The sequence below is a fragment of the Porites lutea genome, chromosome 2, assembly GCF_958299795.1.
Source record: "Porites lutea chromosome 2, jaPorLute2.1, whole genome shotgun sequence".
Classification (NCBI taxonomy): domain Eukaryota; kingdom Metazoa; phylum Cnidaria; class Anthozoa; order Scleractinia; family Poritidae; genus Porites; species Porites lutea.
Genome location: NC_133202.1, coordinates 11,027,901 through 11,049,225, shown reverse-complemented (window position 1 = coordinate 11,049,225; position 21,325 = coordinate 11,027,901). Strand labels below are relative to the sequence as shown.

Genomic DNA, 21,325 nt, shown 5'->3' with positions numbered 1-21,325 from the left:
TCCTGACGTACACTTCAAGTGCACTTTGGCCTCTGGTGTGAACCGGCCAGGAGACTAGGTCCGTCATTTTAAAACATAGCTCTATCGGGTAGAGGTGGGGTTCAGGGCGGAAAAACGTAATGAGCATGCGCGAACTTTTTTGCCCAGATCCCCTGGCCGGGTTTGAAAAAATGGCGGGATTTCAAATATTTTATTGCCTAAAAATAAAATGTTTCCACTCATAACCTGGAAAGAACAGGCAATTTGTCTTCAAAAGTTGCAAGCTGTGGTTATAACCTTGTCGTTAGTAAATTTTCTCGAAGAATACCTCATAGTAAAACGGACTTTAACGACACTGATTTCCTTGCGTTGTACTGGAAATGTGCATGCGTAGGTCCGATTTTTTTCGAGATGCATTCACAAAATGTGCTCATATAAGGAAGTTCCTGGATATATAAGGTCCGGAGCTCCACTGTGGACACAGAAACAACATATCTTTGGACAGTGATTTGCCCAAAAAAATTAACGCTTGCCCACAATGTGTTTGAAGTCACTGAACTTTGTCGCACTCGAGATGATATTTTAAAACCCTCGCTCGATCGGACACTCGTAGTTTCGCAGATCACTAAAATATAAACAAAATCCTCAATGTAGAAGTTATTGCGTTGCCTTTATGTGGGCAGAAAAAAGGTCAATCTTTATCTAGTAAAATCTTCCCAAAAATCGGTTTCAAAGCAACTATAGGTTTTTAGACTTGCTCATTTCGCGCAGATATATAAATTTTGCTTTGTGTTGTCAAGTTGAACACGGATAACATCTGTCAAAAACTTACGCTTAAGTAGGATTTCCTTCAAACAAAGTTAAAGTTACATTATTTCAAAAACTTCTTGCTGACAATGAAGAAATGAATTTTCTGTACGAAAACAACCTACCTTAGGCCTTAAAAGCAAAAGATCAGTTGCAACTTGGCAGCCAAGCCACGATTTACCATTTAGCTATTTTAAGCGATGCGAGGGTCATGCGAGGGTCTTCGTTTAAGCAAATTAAGCTCAGCCGATCATTAGAAAATACAGAAAATTGCATATAAGGGTTTGTTTTGCTCGCCTCAGTCAAATCCAGCTGCAGCCGTTGTTTACGGGAAAAGAGTCAATTGTTTTGAAGTCACTACCGGCAGTTGTCGTTCTCTACTTCACAGCGAGTGAAAAAGACAATTTGCGTACAGAAAGTTATTCTTATAAAGAACAGAAACTTTTACAGTGCACTGGAAAACAAAACAATGCAATGAAAAATGAAAAAACTCTGACTACTATTACTTGAGCAACAGAAAAATGATCCTGAGTAAGCTTGCTGGCCTTCTATTTCCGAGAAAGTTTAATAAGCGCACAAGTTTGTTCACTCTGATGCGTTATAACAGCAATATGGTTCTTTGACTGACGACAAAGATAAAGCTGGTTCTGCAAAGGTAATAAATCTGGGCGTGTAAAAAAAGTAACCGTAACTACTAATAACAGAATACAAGCGGGTTTTAATTCAACCCGGAGAAATCAACTCATAAATTAATCGGATGCACAATTAGAAAAATTACTCGCCTCTTTAAAAATGTTCAAAACCTTTTATTCCACCTCAGACTGACGGAATGATCCATTTTTCCTTTAACATTGGTTGTTCTGAATTCAAAGTAATTTTCAAGCGACGAAAAAAAAGCAAACATGTCAAATAAAAATGCTTTACAGGGAGCAAACGTTCGCACCTCGTGCATTTCACTCAGAACTCCAGCAACAAACAAACCTGAAACAAACACAGTCAACACACAGAAAAGCCCGCCTTGAGCCTGCGATAAGGGATGCGCAGAAGCTTGCGCAGAACGTTTTTCCGCCCTGAAGAGGTGGGGAGACCAAAGACGTGGCCCATAATCTTCTGAGCTATTCAAATTCCATTTTTTCAAGTTTTTCATGACCTCGAGTTTAGCTGTCACTTTCAAAATTTTCCTTATTTTAAGGTTTTTTCTTACGTTAAACAGTTCAACAGACACTTGGGGTGAGCTAAAAAGCTTAAGAGCTCAAAGTGTTGGTGAGGTCAGTGCGTACTAGTCGCGTGTGCATTTTTCAGGATGTGTGGAAATGAAAGTCAGCCAGGCCTACAACTAGTCGAAAATCTGGCTACGCCCCTGACAACCATTTAGAAACCTTAGGATTTCCATACAAAAACCACTTTTCTGTTTTACCTGTGCGCTGTCATGCCTGAAAATCTATTGAATCTTCTTTCCAAAGTAGATCTCATCTCCACTTGTCCTGACGTACACTTCAAGCGCACTTTGGCCTCTGGTGTGAACCGGCCAGGAGACTAGGTCCGTCATTTTAAAACATAGCTCTATGGGGTAGAGGTGGGGAGACCAAAGACGTGGCCCATAATCTTCTGAGCTATTCAAATTCCATTTTTTCAAGTTTTTCATGACCTCGAGTTTAGCTGTCACTTTCAAAACTTTCCTTATTTTAAGGTTTTTTCTTACGTTAAACAGTTCAACAGACACAAACTCTGGTGTCTACCAAAATCGGTGCCGCTCGCGCTGTTTAATTAATTCTCTCAATCTTACATTGTTCTTGCTTTGTCATCTGCAGTAACAAATTTACCAAACAAAATTTTTAATTTTCCATGACTTTCAACGATCGACAATTAAATTCCATGACTTTCAAGGCCTCGCCTCCGTCGTAGACACTCTAAACCGCTGTACCAATATTCTAGACTATGCGCGGGTCGGCTTCAACCAGTGGCGGATCCAAGGGAGGGGCCAGGGGAGGCCGGCCCTCCCCTTATTTTTGGACCAAACTGAGGCCCGAAGAGCCAAAAAAATTATTTTTAAGAAAAAATTTTCTTTTAAGACCGGGTCCCCCCTTATCTCAGGGTCTGGATAAACGCCCCCCCCCCCCACCACCACACTTCCCCTTATCTAAAGATTTGGATCCACCACTGTCAACACAGGCTATCGAGGCCTGGAAAGTGAAATGCATGACTTTCCAGGTATTCCATGACCTGTACATTGACTTGATGCGAAAGCGTTGTCAATTAATAAATGTAGATGTAGATGTACGAACCCTTAAAAGAACGTTTCCGACCAGGGCTCCTGTTCCGACCCATTAACCGTCCCGTGATAGCTTGGAAGCAGACTAAGGCATAATCAAAAGAAAATCCCACTGGCATTGAAAAACTACCACTTTAATCACTGCTGTTTTTTCTTTATCTACTAAACCTCGTTATAAAACTTGTTTTTACAAGCGGCATAAAATTAATTTAAACAACAGGTAACAAATGATATTAAAGTAATAAATAATATACAAAAAACGAATAATTTTTTTGCGAGAGTTTATGAAATATTCAATGCTTCCAAGGAATATTTAACAACACGATTCGATAACAATGTGGTTTTTGTGTCTTGTTTCCATAAGTAAATACTAGTTTTTATGTACATTGTATAAAGTTGTGAATTATCTTTTATAAATTTCAAATTTCTCTGTAAACAGCAAGGCCGAGTTGTTATATTGGCAGCCAGTCATGTGTTGGTATGTCAAGATGAAGCTCCATATCCGGTGTACATCTAAAGAAAGAAAAATCAAAGTTAAAACCATGGCAAACTCGTGAATACCTTGTTTTGAAAATAGAGAAGTGACCCACGAAAATAAATATATTCTTTAACTCCCCCCCCCCCCCCCCCCCCAAAAAAAAAAAAGAATTCCAGCTACCGTGCATGAAGTTAAGTTTTTAAAGATTAGCCACTGCCGGGTTTAGCTTGCGTAATCAGTAGCTTCCATATCTTTGTCGCGATGGGTTCAGAAAGTCGTGCGCAAGCCGATAGATCAATCATAATGAACCAAGTGAGGTGCGAATTACTGTCAACACAACTTAAAGCTGTTCATCATGTTGTAGTCCGTTAAGTTTTGTAACATACTCACTTTTCCCTTTTCCCGAAAACTTCAGGGAATATTTGAGCTTGTGTATTCAATGCTTGGCTGTCTAGCATCTCTCTGCAAAGTTTTTACACAAAGTTATAATGCGTTCAAAGAAATGCATGCTATGATTCCACATAGCAAGTTGACAACCTTGGGTGGAGCACGTGCCGTTTAGGCTATGTTCACTCACAATTCCGGACAGCTTTTCGTGCCTAAACGAAAAGCCTTCCGTTATAGGATGGCGGCATAGAACTGTCGTTCACATACATGGAACATTGCACCGGAGCGGTTGGCTGGGAGGGTTTAGTGAACTAACCCCAGTCATCACTCCTAAAGATTTATTTTTGTCTCAGTAGATTTCCAGTCCTCGCTCCTACTTGTTCACTTCCGCTACGGTCTGAATACAGTGGAACTTCTAAATGGAATGATAAAATATGTCCGCTACAAAGAGGTTTCGTTATATCGAGGTTCTTTTCCATCTATTTTACAATTGTTAGGGCTAGGAATATCGTTCGCTATAGCGAGGACTTCGCTATTCAAATGTTCGTTAAATCGACGTTCCACTGTACCTGTTCAGAATTGCGGTCGTTTCGCCGGAAGGTGTTCGCTAGGATTAAGTCGAATCGCCCATGACAAACAACACTCTACAACATGGTGAACCTACTTCTCCGAGATCTTATTTTAGTTAACCTTGGATTCCACATATGTAGCCACTGTCTTCCCATCCTTATACCTTTTTTTCCGCCTTAAAGAAAGACAAATACTCATCGGGCGAATCGACTTAGCCTGGGCGAACTGCTATCGGGCGAATCGACCTTCGGGCGAAACGACCTAATACCCCTGTTCACACTACCGCAGAGTGACACAGGACCGTATAGATCCAAAAAATGACACAACACTTTCGCGATCGGCGAGGCGCAGCTTCGCTTCGTAACAGAAATTGCGCCGAAATCACCTTTCCCATGTGTGAACAGAAGCCCTACCAGGTGTGGTTTTCGTCCCGGCGCAAGAGCTACCTGGTATAGTATGAACATAGCCTTAAACACCCGCCTGCTGCGTGCGTCATGTATAATGCACGTAGTTTCCATACTAGTAAGCGCGCGCACAAGACGTGAGACATTTTACCGAAGGGTGGATTTCTACCGTTGCGTAATTTTTACGTTCGTACGCACGTAAATTTTACGCGCGTAAATAAAATAGAGGCAATTGAAAGAGGACAGACGGCAAATTGGTGTTGCTCGAAATATCTAAGTCTAAAAAAATCTAAAAGTCATAACTGTTCATCAGTAGGATGCCTAAAATGTGTGCAATTCTACAGTTGGTTTTGGTTCCATTAAATCCTACACCAATTGCTGAACATTTTAGGAGGAGCCACCCACAATTTGAGCACAGTTTTTTATCTATGAAAGGCCACGCGTTCAACTTTTACCTTTTCAGGCGACCTTTCATTCATTGCCTCTATTCTATTTACGCACGTAAAAATTACGCCACAGTGGAAATCCACCTTAAGAGATAAAAGAAACATGTTTCTCACGCCCTGTTAAAATATATAATAAGGTAATTCAGAATTTTCAGCAATCAACTTTTACCACTCAACTTCAAAACAAAACAGAGGCGTGGCAATGACGCATAAAAAGTGATCGGAAAATAAATTTCCCTACCTAACACAGGTACCTTCCACACGTATCCGTTTCTGTTTGAAAACAGAGATGTTTTTCTCCGGTTTGGCCTACTGTCTACACGTATCTTGTGAAAACGGTCACCAAAAACGCTATCCAGAGTGGAGACTTTTGAAAATGCCGTTTTGCTGTACACGAGTGGATGAATGAAAACAGAGGTTTTTTAATACGATTACGCCACGGGCTCAGATACAGGTAAATACGCATGCTCAAATCAAAGATGGTTCCGTTTTCAGCCACCATTGCGTTTTCGTGCGGACGGGCTAAAACGATTCAAAATCGTAACGCGAGGACGCGAATTTTTTGAAAACGGAGCAAAAGATCTCCGTTTTCAAACAGAAACGGATACGTATAGACGGCACCCGAGTTCAAGGCATGGCTAATTATTATCGCTGTGCGAATGATGGACTATTTTAGACAATAGGTAGTTTTATTTTCTGACATCAGAGATAACGTATCTTTCGAAAAAACTCTCTGAATATACTGAACGGTGGATGCGGCGATCAAACAGCCGATAAAAGGATCTCAAAAACAAACTGACATAGCATTCACCTGATTTCAGCTTCTAATTTGGCATTGTTACCTTCCAGCAACTTTACTTCATTTCGATGAATTTCCACTTCCTGTAAAAAAAAAAATCTTGTCATCATTTTTGACAGAAGAAAAAGTACTTAAAATGTCCCTTACAATTCAAATAACGATTATGCGCCGATCGACTCGAAACTTATCCCTCCGGGTAAACCCCGGGCATTTGACTATCACTTGTGCCAGGGGAGTCGGGAACCATGGGAATTTGAACAGGCCTGTCTTAAAAAGTTCAAATGCCCGAGGGGAGTGGAGGGGGTGGGGGAGACTTGCCCGGGGAATGTTGACGTTTCATATTGATCGGCGCATTAAATAATTCCATTTCACAAAATCCGGCAAGGAGAACAGAGGAGATCATGACGCATAACTCCACTCTCGCGATAGACTGCGAGCAGTCTCTTATTTTTCTCTGCAAAGTTACTGCACGCGAAACCCAAGCACGCGAGCCGCGATAAACGAGGTCCCAATCCCTTATTGTAACATGACGCCGTGGTTTGCAATCGCACTGGCTGAGATAAGAACTACACAGATTTTTTAAGAGAAAAGGCGGACTGTAGGAAGTGTATTCTCGGAAGTACCTACCTTTTTCATGATCATATTTTGCAAAGCCATCTCTTTAATATCATCCCCCATGGCATTTATTGTATCCTAGAAAAATCGAGAATGGAATATGCAAAGAAATTATGAGGATTACATATCATATAGTCAATGGAGAGATTTAGTATCACGTTTTAGGCAAACGACCAGCGTCAATCCGTAGCACCTGGCTAACTTTTCCCTTTAACTTTCGTTTCCTGTTTACTGTTTATTATATCTACAAAAAATTAGTAGCTTCACGCCGTAGTATTATAAAAAGGTTAGGGATTGTATGAAGTTTGGTATCTTTGGGACCAAGATGAGAGGAGTTCATATCAGAGGTATCTGTACGGATAGGTTCGAATATACTGCTCAGACCGGTAAAACAGTAAAATTTTTAAAAAAGTAAAATTAGTAAAATTGCGAGAATTCTCACCTGTGAAATTTTATTAGTATGACAGAGTGTTAACTAAAAAGCTAAGCATCTTTGCAACAACTTAGGATCAATTCCAATTCAAGTTTCATTTTCTTTCAAGTCCCACTTCATTTTGAACAAGACGCTACGGAGCGTACACTTCGGCGTCGTGGTTGTGGAACTAATTAATTGTAAATGCGGAGGAATAGTAAGAAATCAAATATGGTAAGAGTAAGGTGTTAATTTGTGAAATTATGGGATTTGTCAGGATATTCTGAAAAGAGCAACATCCAAGAAACCTACTTGCCAAAAACTAGCATTTCGGGACAAATTGTCTCCGAGGTATTAGCCCAGTTATGCTCTGATGACTCCATACAAATCCTTTTCAAAAAACAATTCTCTATTTTTCTTAGTCACATCAGGCTTCAAAAACAGCATAGCAGTTTCATGTCCTGATTAAAGATATGTAAGGCATGGGTAAGGAGTCAATTACGTTGAGCATGGAATTGGCTAAAACTCAAAGTCACGAGTTCGAATGTTTTGAGGATAATTATTCGATCACTGACTATCAGCACGCAGGGATGTCGGATTAACACAAGGAAGTTTAAGACCAAAGGAACATAGCCTTTACAGAGCTTTAAAACACAGCATTCACCAACACAAACTTGACTTGAACTTTGAGTAAAACTAAACAGCCTCTACCAATAATAACAAACTCTCACTTGAACTTCAGATATCTTACGGCTTCCACGAACTTGTAAACACAGAATCTGAAAATCGACCTTCGTCACACTTGACAAAACACAGCAGTCCAGCTCGTGGAAAAAAACTTAGATCGTCAAAAGAACTCGCTTGGAACTTGCATACCGTTTGACATAAGGCTCTAGAAAATACTAAACAGGCGAATAGTAGTAGCTTTTCGACATATTTTATGATTTCAGTAACTGATACAAATCTGCTGACTCATGCTGAAATGCAAACAGGCCCTAATTAATTATTCATGTATAATCCAAAAGCGTAGAGAACGTTCAAGAAAGTCACGCAACGCATGAAAGCAATTTTACTACGTAACACTCAACAAAGACAAAATGTCTTTGTGCAGCATTTTGTAACTTTAAATTCATCATAAAACAGTTCGAAAGGAGGGCTCACTCGTGAAATGTTTTTCAACACTCGAAGAGAAATTTCGTGTCTCTGCGCGGCCACGAAATATCCTCTATTTATTCCTCGAGTAATTAAAGACTAAACTCGAAGTGATCTCAAGATATCACGAAGTAGTCCGGTCTCGTTTCGTGAAATAGTTGAAACAAGCCGAAAAGTCACGAACTTGCACGCCCAATCTTGTCCCGAGACTAGTGCATCATTTCATAACTATTTTTCATATCCCAAGCTACCTTGGGTCGCAGTAGCGCAATCGGCTAATCCCTCAACTTAGAGTCTCCTCTGATCTGATGGGTCACACAGGTGAGTCGGTTCAAACCCCGGGAAAGCCAAAACAATATTTCTTTCTTCCTCGAAAAAGTTAAAGAATAAATCAAAGAAATCGAAGTGATCTCGAGATATCTCGAACTAATTCAGCTCTCACTTCGTCAAATAGCCGAATAGAACCGAAAACCTACAGACTTTACTTGCCCAATCTTGTCAAAAAATTGTAACTTTGATACATTCCTGAGCGTCGCGAATCCTTTACTTCGCGCTCCGCCGAAGTAAAAAGAAGAGTAGATCACTTTGAGAAGAACAAAATGGCGAATTATCAGAGGGAAGAAAATGTGGAAAATTGGAGGGGGAGGGGGGGGGGGGTTGGAAAACTAGCTCATTGCTGTCACAGTGTGTACAAACTGGTGATAGAAATGTCTTGAAGTGGGCTAAAAATTAGACAAATTGTACCTCAGTTACTCGTGTTGTAATTTCTCTTTGAACAGTTTTTCTCTGATGACTAAATTTTTCCCTCTCAGCGTCAACTACAGCCTGTAACTCTTCCAGTTCTTCCTGAGAAAGAAGCAAACTAAAATCATGATCCCAGAGCTATTTTGAAATTAATAATAATAAACACTTTCAAAAAGGCCTTTTCTGAGTCGCCCCTGACAACAGGGATTAGAGGAGTTTATGTGTCAGACACAAATGAATGTGATATTAACATCATGCAATGTGTTATGTGTCTGGTAAATTATAATCATTGAATGATACTATCACTGGTTTTCTAGGTAAAGGTGATGTTACATTTTACAATTCGCAGCGACGATTTTTAGCACAACACAGTGTTGCAATGTTGGAACAATGTTGTAACTACTCAAACCAATGTCGCAACAATGTTGGAATGCTGTGTTGTGCTAAAAATCGTTGTTGCGAATTAGCCTGCAAGCAAGTTGTCCATTTGGGGGAGTCGCAAGAAGTCATGCGAGAGCAGCACGCGAAAGGAGATGTGAGTGTGATGGATGCATTCTCTGACTCGCGATTTGCTTCACGTGCCATAAATGGGGAGCTTGCTAACAGGTTAGTTGAGAATCATCCTATGTAACATCACCTTAAGAATGATTGTCATCTGAGGAGTGTCTTGGTGATCTTACAAGCCATCATCATCACATCATTTCTTGTTGCACCAGTAGGTGTATAAGGCCTTGGGGCAGTTTGCATGCCTTAATAACCCCTAGAGCTACATTGGCTGGAGTCTTGGACTCCCAGTAGGGCCACCTATGCTGAACAAGGTGAAGTGTAGAGACCACACAAACTGTGACCCTCTGGTCCTTCCTCCAGGTTGAGGACTGGACATAGGTCTAACGACCCTGTCACATTTAAAAAAACTGTTACAGAAACCAGAGGAATTACAAGCCATCATCCTTTTGATTAAAAAAATAGGTGGCAGGTAGACTGTTCGCAGTCCCCTATTATTCCGTAAGATTGTGCAGATCAAGTGCTTACTGTTATGGGCAGCCATCTTGATTTGAAATGTACCGAGGAGATGAGCCAGTGGAACAGTAAGGTTTATAGTGATGGGGGGAGGGAGGTGAGAAAAACAGCATCCCTCCAAACTGCCCCCTGCCCCCTTAGTACATTTTATACTCATCCCCAAGTTAGAGTCAATACCAATCCTGACTATCTTCCATGAATGTTCAGAAAAACAGGAAACTGTGAACAGTCTAGCTGGCAGCTATGTACAGCACTAACCTTAAAAGCTGATGCTAAAATTTCTTGTTGTCTCTTCAACTTTGCAATCTGAAGTGCTTTGGCAGGATATTCCTTGTCCTGTCAATGAAACGGGAGCAGATGGCCGAGCATTTAGCGCGATGGACTTATAATTTGGAGTCCCTAAGCCTGGAGGGGAGAATACTCCCCAAACAAATGACAGGGTGCTCATTGGAAAATTTCGAGAACACCCCTAAAAGGTACCAGAATCTTGTTTTATGGGCGTGTCCCAAATTCATCTCCAGCCCCTAGGAGGTCCCAATAATCAACAGCAACAAATTATATAACTGGCACTCATTTTAGGTTCTAGCACCCTGAGTGGTACCAATCCGCAGATTTAAACGCCTAGAAGGTACGACGAGCACTAACGTCATTTTTATAGGAGAGTACCCCTCCCCCCCCCCACCGGGCTCCCAAGTTCAAGTTCTGCCCTGACCACTAGCTGGATTTGTTCTCCGTCATTCCGGATAAAAATCCTCGCCCATGCTTTAATATTATAAATGTATTTTAATGGTTGCTGTCCTTATAACTAAAAAACACATGAAATTGAAATTCTCATCATATTCACATCGACATGATGCATCAATCAGCAGCTTCCCCTTGGGGGATTTGTCCAAACGCCCATTCAAACCTCATCAAATCCCCCTGGGTATAAGGCAGAGGAATTCTGACAAATCCCCTGCCTCCTTGGTGCAACAATACAGACCAGAGTTCCCTTTAACACACAAATGTACGAAAACCAGCTATTTGCTTCGCTTAGACCCTCATTTAAAGTTTGTTGTATTTCAGTGCAGTTGGCTCCACTTGACCAAATAGTTGTATTGTGTATATTTTTTTAAACTTTCTTTTAAGGTTTTGAGGGTTGTTATGTTAACTACCGGGTTACCGGTAATAATGTAGTTTACCCTTGGTAAATAAAGTTTCTTTCTTTCTTTTCTTTTTCTTTCTAAGAATGGAAAAAAATGTCCGAAGCCTATGGGTGATAGGCTCCTGAGGATGTATGGTTTTTGAGCGCTGTGAGTCCTTGGGATGTGCATGAAATTTGGTGACTGAGTACTACCCAGGATTGGACTCCTCAAAATAGAAACTTGTCGACAAAACTTGGTTAATTCAAGCCCTAAATCTCATGCGACAACGGCATGAAGTGAACACCTTAAACAACATCTGGGAATTGTCAATGGGGTATACCGTTGACCAGCAAATCCCCAGGGTCTGCCCCCTGGGTTGCAAGCTCTTTGAACAAAAGCAATATTTTCCCCTACACCCTGGGGCAACAAATAGCTGACAACCTCGACAAATGCCCCTGGATTCCCGTGGGTGGTCCCCAGGGGGAAGCCGCTCATTGATGCATAATATCATTTAGAAATAAATACTGTGAAACAAGCTACTTTTTTAGTTAAAACAACAGATCATTAATTTTTTTCTTCATTTGAATGCTAACAATAGTAATGTTTAAGACAGTATGCTAACGATAGTATGTTTAAGAGCTTAAAAGTCATAAATTATCTTATTTAGATACTTTGTACAAAGAAATAATTCAAATCTCTCGACTTGAAAACCATTTCCCCCCCTTTTGACTTACCTTGTAGTTTAATAAGATATTCATTTCTTCATTTTTCTGCGTTAGTTTTTTATCCATAACATTCAGTTGGAGCTGCAATTCTGAAAAGAAAAATAATATTGAAACCTTAGAGAATTGACATGATGCACATGCATGAACTTAGAAAAAAACCTTCAAAATTAACTTCTTATATAAGCCACAATAAAAGAAATAACTATGCTGTCAGGAAATGCGGGCATTTCCATGAATTATCTTGTTCATATTGTTTTGAATGGTCCAGAAAATCCTTACATAAATCAAGACACAAAGATTGATTGATTCCAAAGGAACTCCCCCCACCCTCTGGGACAGAGCACAGCTTCAAGAATATAGCTGCTAATATTAAATATATGGTACATTTGGGGGTGGGGAAATAAGTCACAGACATGTTACATGTAACTCTTATAGAACATTGTCACATAATGTCACGTCTGCCATATTCATTATTGGTGTCCTGTGATACAGGGGCCCATGTTGTCGTCCCAAATCAATCCTGAGGGAGTTAGACCGTTTTTTCTTATGCAAAAACTTTCTTTTGCTTCAATAGTTTTGCATTGCTGCTGGCCACGTGAGTGAAAAGAATCATGAAAAGGGTATTCAGTTTGTGAGCAAGCTCTGGTAGTAAAAATGTAGTGACAAAATCTGGACTTTTCAGTGATTTGAATTTCTTTTCTACAGGATGAAACTATTTCAAATTAATTTTAATGCACCTGCAATTTCCTTATTGACCAGCATCCTTGTTTCTTCAAGTCTCCTCTTTGTAACAACAAGATCCTCCCCAAACTTCTCATTTAGTGTTGACATGGCACCCTGGAGACAAGATATACAATATTTGATGAAGGATAGACATTTCCACGGTTTTTTCAACTTTTGACTTGAATCAGTTAGATAAAATCCACTAACATGGCGGGAAAGAACACCTTAAAATAATTAGTAAAGTTGCCAAGTTTGAAAGTGATTTGTTGAAAACTAATGAAGATACAGCTCCGTAAAAATATTTCTCAGATCAGATAGTTAAACATCTAAGTATTGACTTTCGCATGGCATTTTATTGGTTGATTGAGTTCATTTGGTAGCTTCCTATAATTAGTATCGGTCGTAATTTTTATGTATATCGAAAAAGTCAAACTGCTGATGATGCTAATTGACCTTCCATTTTCATAAGTTATCTTAAAAATAATCCGATATTGTTTCAGAAGTAACAGCTATTTGGATTTCCAAAATTTAGAGAAAGAAAGGACTGTATCTAAGTTTATAGATACAGAAAAAAAAATTGTGATGTGTTCACCTAATCCATAAAACGGGCGCATGAAATTAGAAAGTTTCATGTCGTAGTCGCGCAACTATGGCTGCGCGATGCACATTGTTTTTCTAATTTTTTGTTTTCTTGTTGCTGTTGCATAGTTGCTTAAGCTCCCTTTGTTGTGATCTAGAGAGTTTGCTACCATTGGTAATGTGACATCATGTCTTTAACCCAGATATTCTAGTCTGAAATCAAATACTGCTGAGCATTCAAGCAGGCAAAAAAGAGGCATTGCTGGAAACGTCAACAAATATACTTACTCTAAATCTTTCATATTTTTGAAGCAATGTTTTAACATCTCCATGCTGTAACATAAAATATAATGTAGGTAAGTTTTAACACCAGGAAGCTTTAACTAAATGTAGGTAACTTGTTATTGTATAAGTTTATAGTGTAAAGTATGGTCATTTTAGAAAAATAATTTATACTTAATTTTTTGGCTGCTTTGTTCTTATTATCATTTTAACTTCTTTCAATTTGGTTTAAATTTCCCTTATTGATTTTCCTTGAAGAAAGATTCAGGGCTGTCAAAAAGTAGCCAGGGATTGTACATTTTCTAACCAGAACTAAGCTTTTTAATAATTAACGAAGCAGAATACCAGGGCAGTGGGCCCGGTTCCTGAAAGGCCAATTAGCGCTATCCAGGATTAAGATATTCTTGCTCCACTTTTGTTATTTAATTTCCTATGCATTGCTTAGAGAAACATTTTGGGTAAATCATTGTGTCTCAGAGTAGAGGCTCAACAGTATTTTGTAAGCTTGAGTTACATGCTTTAAGCAAGAAAACCGTGCTTAAAATTTTGCTTAATCCTGGGTTAAAATTTACCATCTTCCCAGGAACCAGGCCCTGGACATTAAATTAAAAGAAATGGGCATTAATTATGTTCCTTGAATGCCACAATCATACACCTAAGATTTACATAAGTCTTCAATCCAGGAATTTATTTAGCAATCATGTTTTACATCCTTTTTAAACTTACAATCTGATTTTCAGAAGATTCCATTTGATCAACCACTTTCATGTTCTCTAACAATCTATTTTCACAGTCAAGGACTCGCGCATAAACAGTGCTTATGTCAGCAATTGACACAAACAGTTCAAACGTTTGTCGTTTGTGCAAAGAAATAATATTAGTTACATGTCTACATGCACATAATTGTGTTAAGTTCTATGATGGTATCAGAAAACTTAACTTAAGTTTACATTTCTTTGACTTGCACAAGGGTGAACATCAATATGACGTAGCATTCTTAAAGAGAGATTTTTGCGATCATACTCTATGATCAATTTGGATGGGTTATAAAATCAGATTATTTCTGATACAGTTACACTGTTCCAGGATGTATGTGTGTGTGCATTTGAGGGGGGGGGGGGTTATCCCCCTATTTTGCCTTAATGGGTCTGTGCCACAGAACAGGGTGTGAATTTTAGAGTCTTGACTCTTAAACAGGGTATATAATAATAATAATATTATTATTATTTCACTATTTAGTGTCTTGAATAGGGTGTCTTCTTGGAATATAGAAGCCTTTAAAAGAGTATGAAGGTTGTTGATGGGTAGTCTATATGCCTGGTGCCTACAATGTTTTCTTTTTTCAAATAAAACTAATTCCATGATGTAAGTTTAAAGAAAAATAATAATTAATTTTGTGTTCAAAAGGAAATGACTCAGGGAAATGAAATTACGTCTCTTGCCCTGGCTGAAAAAAATGAAAGATTGTTGTCCTAAAAAGGGACAGGATTTGAGAGCCTCAGTGTCATAGCTCCACCAAAGCTTCTCTTGAGTGCCCCCACCCTTCGGGCACTTACTGTAATATTATTTTTTAATATCATTCAGAAAGGATACAGTTCTCTCTTCCTGTTTTCATATTCTGCTATGGACTTCTGTCTTGTTTTTATCTGAATCTGATGTAGAAAAAATTCAACACTATTTTTGTTAAGACAAAAGTCACTTTATAATGCTGTTATAGAAGGCTGTTGCTTTACGAGTCTCCTTTAATATGTAGATTTACCCAAGGTTTAAAGTAAAGCTTCCATTTATAAATTTAGAATTCACTTCAAACAGTGAACTTGTAACCACTGCAAAGAAATCCACTTGGAGTTTGGTCTGCGATCAGTTAAAAACTAGGAACTAGTCAGGGAATAACTTCAAAAAACCACGTAACCTTGGTTTGGTTTGGTTTGATGGTTTGATACCTGAGCCAGTGATATCTTCACGTGAAACTGGGTCGGTGGATACCCTGTTTTGACAGCTTTCAATTAACCACAACATGGATGTGCAGTATCAGGTTGCAGGCTCCAACATTAGCTAAAAAGTGTGAAATTTCATATTGGTATCCCTGTGGTGTGAACTGATGGGTGGACATCACCTCGTCCCTGTACGGCATCTTTCCAGGCCCTCTCGGTCAATGCATTTTGGTGACATATACGAGACGAAGGGACCACGTGACCCAAAATGCATCGGCCACACATAATAATGAGGCAAAGGGACTAGGCAAGGGTGGACGCACAGATGGACGCTCAGACGGATGTTAACAGGCATGTGACTACCAAAATGTCTCAAATGGATAGAGAACCACATTTTCTTAGCTGTGGGGCTCAGATGTCGACCCATCAAGGTTACATGTTTTTTAAAGCTCTCAGCAAACAAGTTACAGTGGAACCCAGCTATAACGAAGACCCTATTTTAATGAAAAACAACTGAAAGCCTGGCAGAATTACAGTAAAATATGTGGACACGAACCCCCCTATAACAAAATCCCCACTACAACGAATAGATTTTGACAGTCCCAAAGCACAATTTACCCTGCTGTAATGAATATTTTGTCCAGTCGCTCCCAGCAGTCAGTAAAAACAATATATTAAATGAGTAGAAATCACAGCTTGCTTTATTTCGGTTTTGACAAGTATGTGCACTGCACTATTGTAGTGTTGAATTTCTGCTTCAGTGTGCTGGCACGTCTTCCTTAAGGCTAGTTTTCACTAGCGATGGAGTCGTAAGCGCAGTCGTAAGAGTGCTTATGACCCAGTGAAAATCAAAAAATCGGAATCGTAAGCAGAGTCATAAGCACGACAGAATCGGAGTCAGAAGAATCAGAACGTTTCCATTTCTTCCAACTCCACTTACAACTCTGTAGCTTACATTCCGCTTATGATATAGTGAAAACCAGATTATCAGAGTGGGAAGCACAAGCGGAAGGATAAGCCAATCACAAAGCACATTCCCATGCTTTGTGATTAGTTTGATTCTTTTGCTTCTGCTTCCGACTCCGACAACCTGGTTTTCACTAGATCATAAGTGGAGGGTAAGCGATGGAGTCGTAAGCGGAATCAGAATGCTGTTTTCACTAGATCATAAGCTCTACTCTTCCGATTGCGACTCCGACGCCAACTCCGTCGCTAGTGAAAACCAGCCTTTATCTTGTAATTGCAGTATTGAATTTCTGGTAATTGTAATTTTACTAAATTTTTAACCCACCATAACTAATATCTTTGCTGTTAACCAGATAATTCGTAGTGAAGACCCCACAATAACGAACAATTTTTTTGGTACTGTGGCACTTCGTTATGGCGGGGTTCCACTGTACTAGTTTTCTACTGATTTGCAGGCTGGAAAGGGTGGTGGGGGTGGAATAAAACATAATTATTAATAAATTGGTTTACTAAGTTTCATCTGAGACGAAGCAGAGGACCTGAACTTAAGATGCCATCACCTTTAATATCGCTAATAAATTCTGCTTCCTTTTCTCCTCAGCATCGTCCACTTGAGGCGGTTTCTTTGTCCATGGGTGATTACAAACCGTTGAACAAGCCGTGCTTGTAGCAGCACTGAAAGGCCGAACTGGCATCTTCATACTTTCTTCCCTTGCAAAAGCAGGACCACTTCCAACGGACGCTGTAGTCAGTCCAGATAAAGGGCGACTAGAGCTTCTCTTCTTACCTGTGGGTTCCCTGGGAAATTTTGACAAATTTGTCCGTTGCCATGGCTTGTAGTCACCGAAATTGACAGCAATTTTTCCTTCCAAAGTTCGAAGAAGAGGGTCGTTTTTGAATTGATCCTTTGTGTTCAGTCTTTGAGCTGCTTGCTTTCCCCATCCACGAGAGCTTGAGAGTGAAATTTGTTCCGTTCTTTGGTAGCTACTCGTGGCAGAGCGATCAGAACGATGCGACAAAAATCCGTCTGTCGCCATCTTGTTGACCGAACGTCACAAATGAAGGCGAGAAATTGTGTGATGTTACACGACGTAGTCATCGTGTCTTAGGGGTTCGTCACGCGTTGGTAGGAACGCGTGACGAACCCCCAAGAACGTCTGTGGGAGGCCATATCATGCTCTTATCTAAGCTCTTATCATGCTCTAATCATGCGCCCATTTGCTCCCATTGAAACGTGATCGAAAACATGGGCGCCAGTGTTCCAGCTTTTGGTACTGTTTTCCTCCTCATTTGCTGCTTGCAAAGTGTTCAAGGCAAACCACCGCATATTGTGTTTATTCTAGCAGATGACTATGGTTTTAACGACGTAGGCTATCACAATCCGCGTTTCAAAACACCAGTCCTCGACAGCTTAGCAGCCGATGGCGTGCGACTGGAAAATTATTACGTGCAACCAATTTGTACCCCGACCAGAAGTCAGCTGTTTTCGGGAAGATATCAGATCCACACTGGTTTGCAGCACGGAATAATTTGGCCTTCTCAGGCGAATGCAGTACCCAAGAATGACACCATTATTGCCGAAAAGATGAAAGAGAGTGGTTATAGCACCCATATGGTTGGCAAATGGCATATTGGATTTTATAAAAGAGAGTTCATTCCAACTGAGCGAGGCTTTGATTCGTTCTTTGGTTATTTGACCGGAGGAGAAGATTACTACACGCACAAAAATAGCGAAGGATATCCCGGGAAAAAGCATTTTGTGAATCTTAATGGTTATGACCTTAGAAGAAATGAAGAAGTTGCTAGAGATGCTGCTGGGAAGTATTCCACATTTTTGTTTACAGATGAAGCAGTGGAGATTATATCTGCTCATAATGCTAGTACACCTTTGTTTTTGTTTGTGGCTTACCAAGCAGTCCATAGCCCGATGGAGGTCCCTGAACAATACACAGAACAGTACAAAAATATAACTGACTCTAATCGCCGCACTTATGCTGGTATGGTCTCATGCATGGATGAAGGTATTGGCAACATAACTAAAGCCCTGCAAAAGTATGGTTTGTGGGATGACACAGTGCTCTTTTTCAGTACAGATAATGGTGGGCAGATTTATGCTGGCGGCAATAACTATCCTTTACGCGGCTGGAAAGGATCACTTTGGGAGGGTGGAATGAGAGGGGTGGGACTTGTCTACAGTAAATTATTATCTAAAACAGGTCAGGTGAGCTCAGAATTGATCCATGTTACTGACTGGTACCCAACGATTGTTCATTTAGCTGGTGGTTCAGTTGCTGGCATGCCTCTTGATGGTTACAATGTTTGGGACACTTTGAGCAATGGTGCACCATCACCGAGGAAGGAGATCCTGCATAATATTGACCCCATGGATACTGACTGGAACACTGACCATGGTCACTACAAATTCTGCCGACAAGCTGCCATACGAGTAGGTGACTGGAAACTCTTGACTGGTTGTCCAGGCAATGGAAGTTGGGTTCCTCCTCCTGAAAGTTTCAACCCAATTGTTGATATTTCACCAAATCTACAAGACAACATCAACAGCACATTTCTGTTCAACATACGTGAAGATCCGGAAGAGAGAAATGAACTGTCTGGGATATATCCAGATATGGTGTCTTCTTTGATTCAAAGGCTCAAGGATTATAATGCTACTGCAGTTCCTGTGCGTTACCCAGACCCAGATCCTGCATCAAATCCTGAGCTGTATGGAAATGTCTGGACACCTTGGGTCCAAGATGACTAAAACAATAATATACCAGTATTAAATAAGCAATCCCACGGACTGAAATGGTGTGACTATAAATATCTAAGTTGAATGAAGACGGTCCCCAAGGGATCCTTCATTTTTGCTCGCATGACAGAATTAGCCTTAAAAATATAAATATCCAAGGAATTTTCTTTTGAAATTAAGCATCAGGTTTTTTATATATTCAATTCAGAGAGAACAGATGGCAAATTGTTGTTACTCGAAATATCGAAAATTCATAACTGTTAATCAGTAGAATGCCTAAAATGTGTGCAATTCCACAATTGGTGTTGGCTCCATTAAATCCTATACCATTGTAGAACATTTTTATAGGAGCCACCCACAAATTATGTAAGCACAGTTACTGAATGTGGTTAAATGTAATTTAAGCTAAGTTAAAAGTGAAACCATGCTAGTTAGCGACCTCCCCTGTCATGGGCATACAGAGTGGTCAGGGGTCTGCAGGGGGTTGCATGATTTTACAGCTCTGCTTTTGAGGTCAACTCATTCTCAAGTGCGCCTTGCCTGTTTCGGTTAACTCCCTGCCCTCCCTCCCTCCCTGTGGTAAGTATGAGGTAAGTATCATTGTTCCACTGTTTTTCAGTGTGGCGGTGTCTGGTGGTTGCTGCTCACCAGGTTGTCATGGTTACCCTGCTCGCTTGACTCTTGTGCTTGTGGCTCCACCATCTTTCCTGGCACCTTTCACAGGCTCATGTATTGTTGATGAGTTTAACAAGGTATATGAATAGGAAAACAACCCTAAGAAAATGTAATAAACTAAATGCACACCTCAAATACACAACAGAGCACTCGCATATAATTCTAAATAACATGAGGGCACACAACCTACACTAGCTGAAAGGATAATAAGAGGATTAAGTTAACAAAGGATATGGCAGCACCATTTAGCCATTGATGGCCAGTCTCATATCCTGCAGTGTAGTTTGATTCTTGTTGATGATAACCCCGTGGTGCTTGAAGAATTTATTTAAGGATTTGAGAAGTAGATTGGATTTAAAGCCTTGTTGATTTAGACGCAAAGAAAGTCGACAAAGTCTATTAACAACGTCCACCTTTGACATGCAAATCCTAGCATGTATATCTCACCAGTTGAAATATATAAACACCATAGGCCCGTTTGGTGGGGATGTTGCTGTCCATATGTGGAAAATTCACGATCTGGAATGCAAAGTCATCTTTTTTATTGTAGGTGCTTACATGGAAAGGTAAGTTGTTGTCACCAAGCTTGATCCTTGCATCAAGGTAACACGTTTAGTTCCAATATAATATATAAAATTGCCTGTGTAGGGATTTTGTAATGTTTTTATACTTTTTATCAACAGTTTTGAAACTAGTTTTTATTACGCTCATTATCAACTAAGGGATTTAAGAGTCAAATATGAAACGTACTTCCGATGTACACTCTATATGAATATCATTTTGTCTAACAAAGTACAGCATAGTTGTCTCTTAGACGAACCTGTTTGTAGATGTGATAATTAACCTATATTTTGTATATCAATAATATTATTTGAAGTATATGATATTTACCAGACTCAATTCTCAGATCATTGTGATTGCCTGATCTTAGTAAATGACAAACATTTTATAGCCTGCAAGGAAGCTCCATTTCAAGTTGTAAGCAACATGAGTGGTGAGAGAATGCATGAGAGAGTGACAGAGTCATGGCGGGCTGTTGCATCTCTTTTTGCATGCCCATGATATCCATTCTAGAGAGCTTGCTTAGATGGCTATTAACTTTGCAACTGCACTAAATGTATTTTTAAAAATAAGCAATAAAACATTTTTTTCCTTTTTAACGAATAATGCCTCTTTTTCTTTAGAGCTGGTTTTGTGTAAAGAAACTTACATTATAGACGTAATCTGATCTCAGCAAGAAGCACAAAGATCTCTGGTTCACAGCAGTCTGTCTGTGAACAAGACAACCATCCCCCCCCCCCCCACCTCCCAAGATACCAAGAGGGAGTGCTTTAGGAATTTTTGCGTGGCAATGTGTCACCAGGACCCTGGAACCCTTAGTCTGCAGCAAAACCTAGTTTAGCTGAATTTTTCTTTGCTTTACTGGTCCAAACTCTTAAAATCCCTCCTTATCCTTATAGAGTCCCTGTATTCCAGAAAA

The 21,325-nt window shown here is 39.9% G+C and overlaps 2 protein-coding genes across 3 annotated transcripts; one reads left to right on the top strand and one right to left on the bottom strand.

The window, feature by feature from the left end:
* Positions 1-3,179: 3,179 nt before the first annotated feature.
* LOC140926615 (uncharacterized protein C20orf96-like) lies at positions 3,180-17,469 on the bottom strand. 2 transcript variants are annotated; one of them, XM_073376336.1, is made up of 12 exons: positions 16,979-17,469; positions 15,112-15,170; positions 14,245-14,299; positions 13,525-13,569; positions 12,672-12,771; positions 11,944-12,023; positions 10,344-10,421; positions 9,066-9,167; positions 6,770-6,835; positions 6,155-6,225; positions 3,927-3,998; positions 3,180-3,571 (listed from the first exon to the last, which is right to left on the bottom strand). In XM_073376336.1, exons 1-12 carry the CDS (start codon positions 17,453-17,455, stop codon positions 3,511-3,513), a joined length of 1,266 nt encoding a protein of 421 aa, XP_073232437.1. In that variant the 5' UTR covers positions 17,456-17,469; the 3' UTR covers positions 3,180-3,510. The 2 variants fall into 2 exon arrangements, with proteins under 2 accessions (XP_073232437.1, XP_073232438.1); XM_073376337.1 differs by lacking the exon at positions 6,155-6,225.
* Positions 17,470-17,617: 148 nt separating this feature from the next.
* LOC140927717 (arylsulfatase J-like) lies at positions 17,618-21,012 on the top strand. The gene has a single exon (XM_073377396.1). It carries the CDS (start codon positions 17,665-17,667, stop codon positions 19,180-19,182), a length of 1,518 nt encoding a protein of 505 aa, XP_073233497.1. The 5' UTR covers positions 17,618-17,664; the 3' UTR covers positions 19,183-21,012.
* The last annotated feature ends 313 nt before the right edge of the window (positions 21,013-21,325 follow it).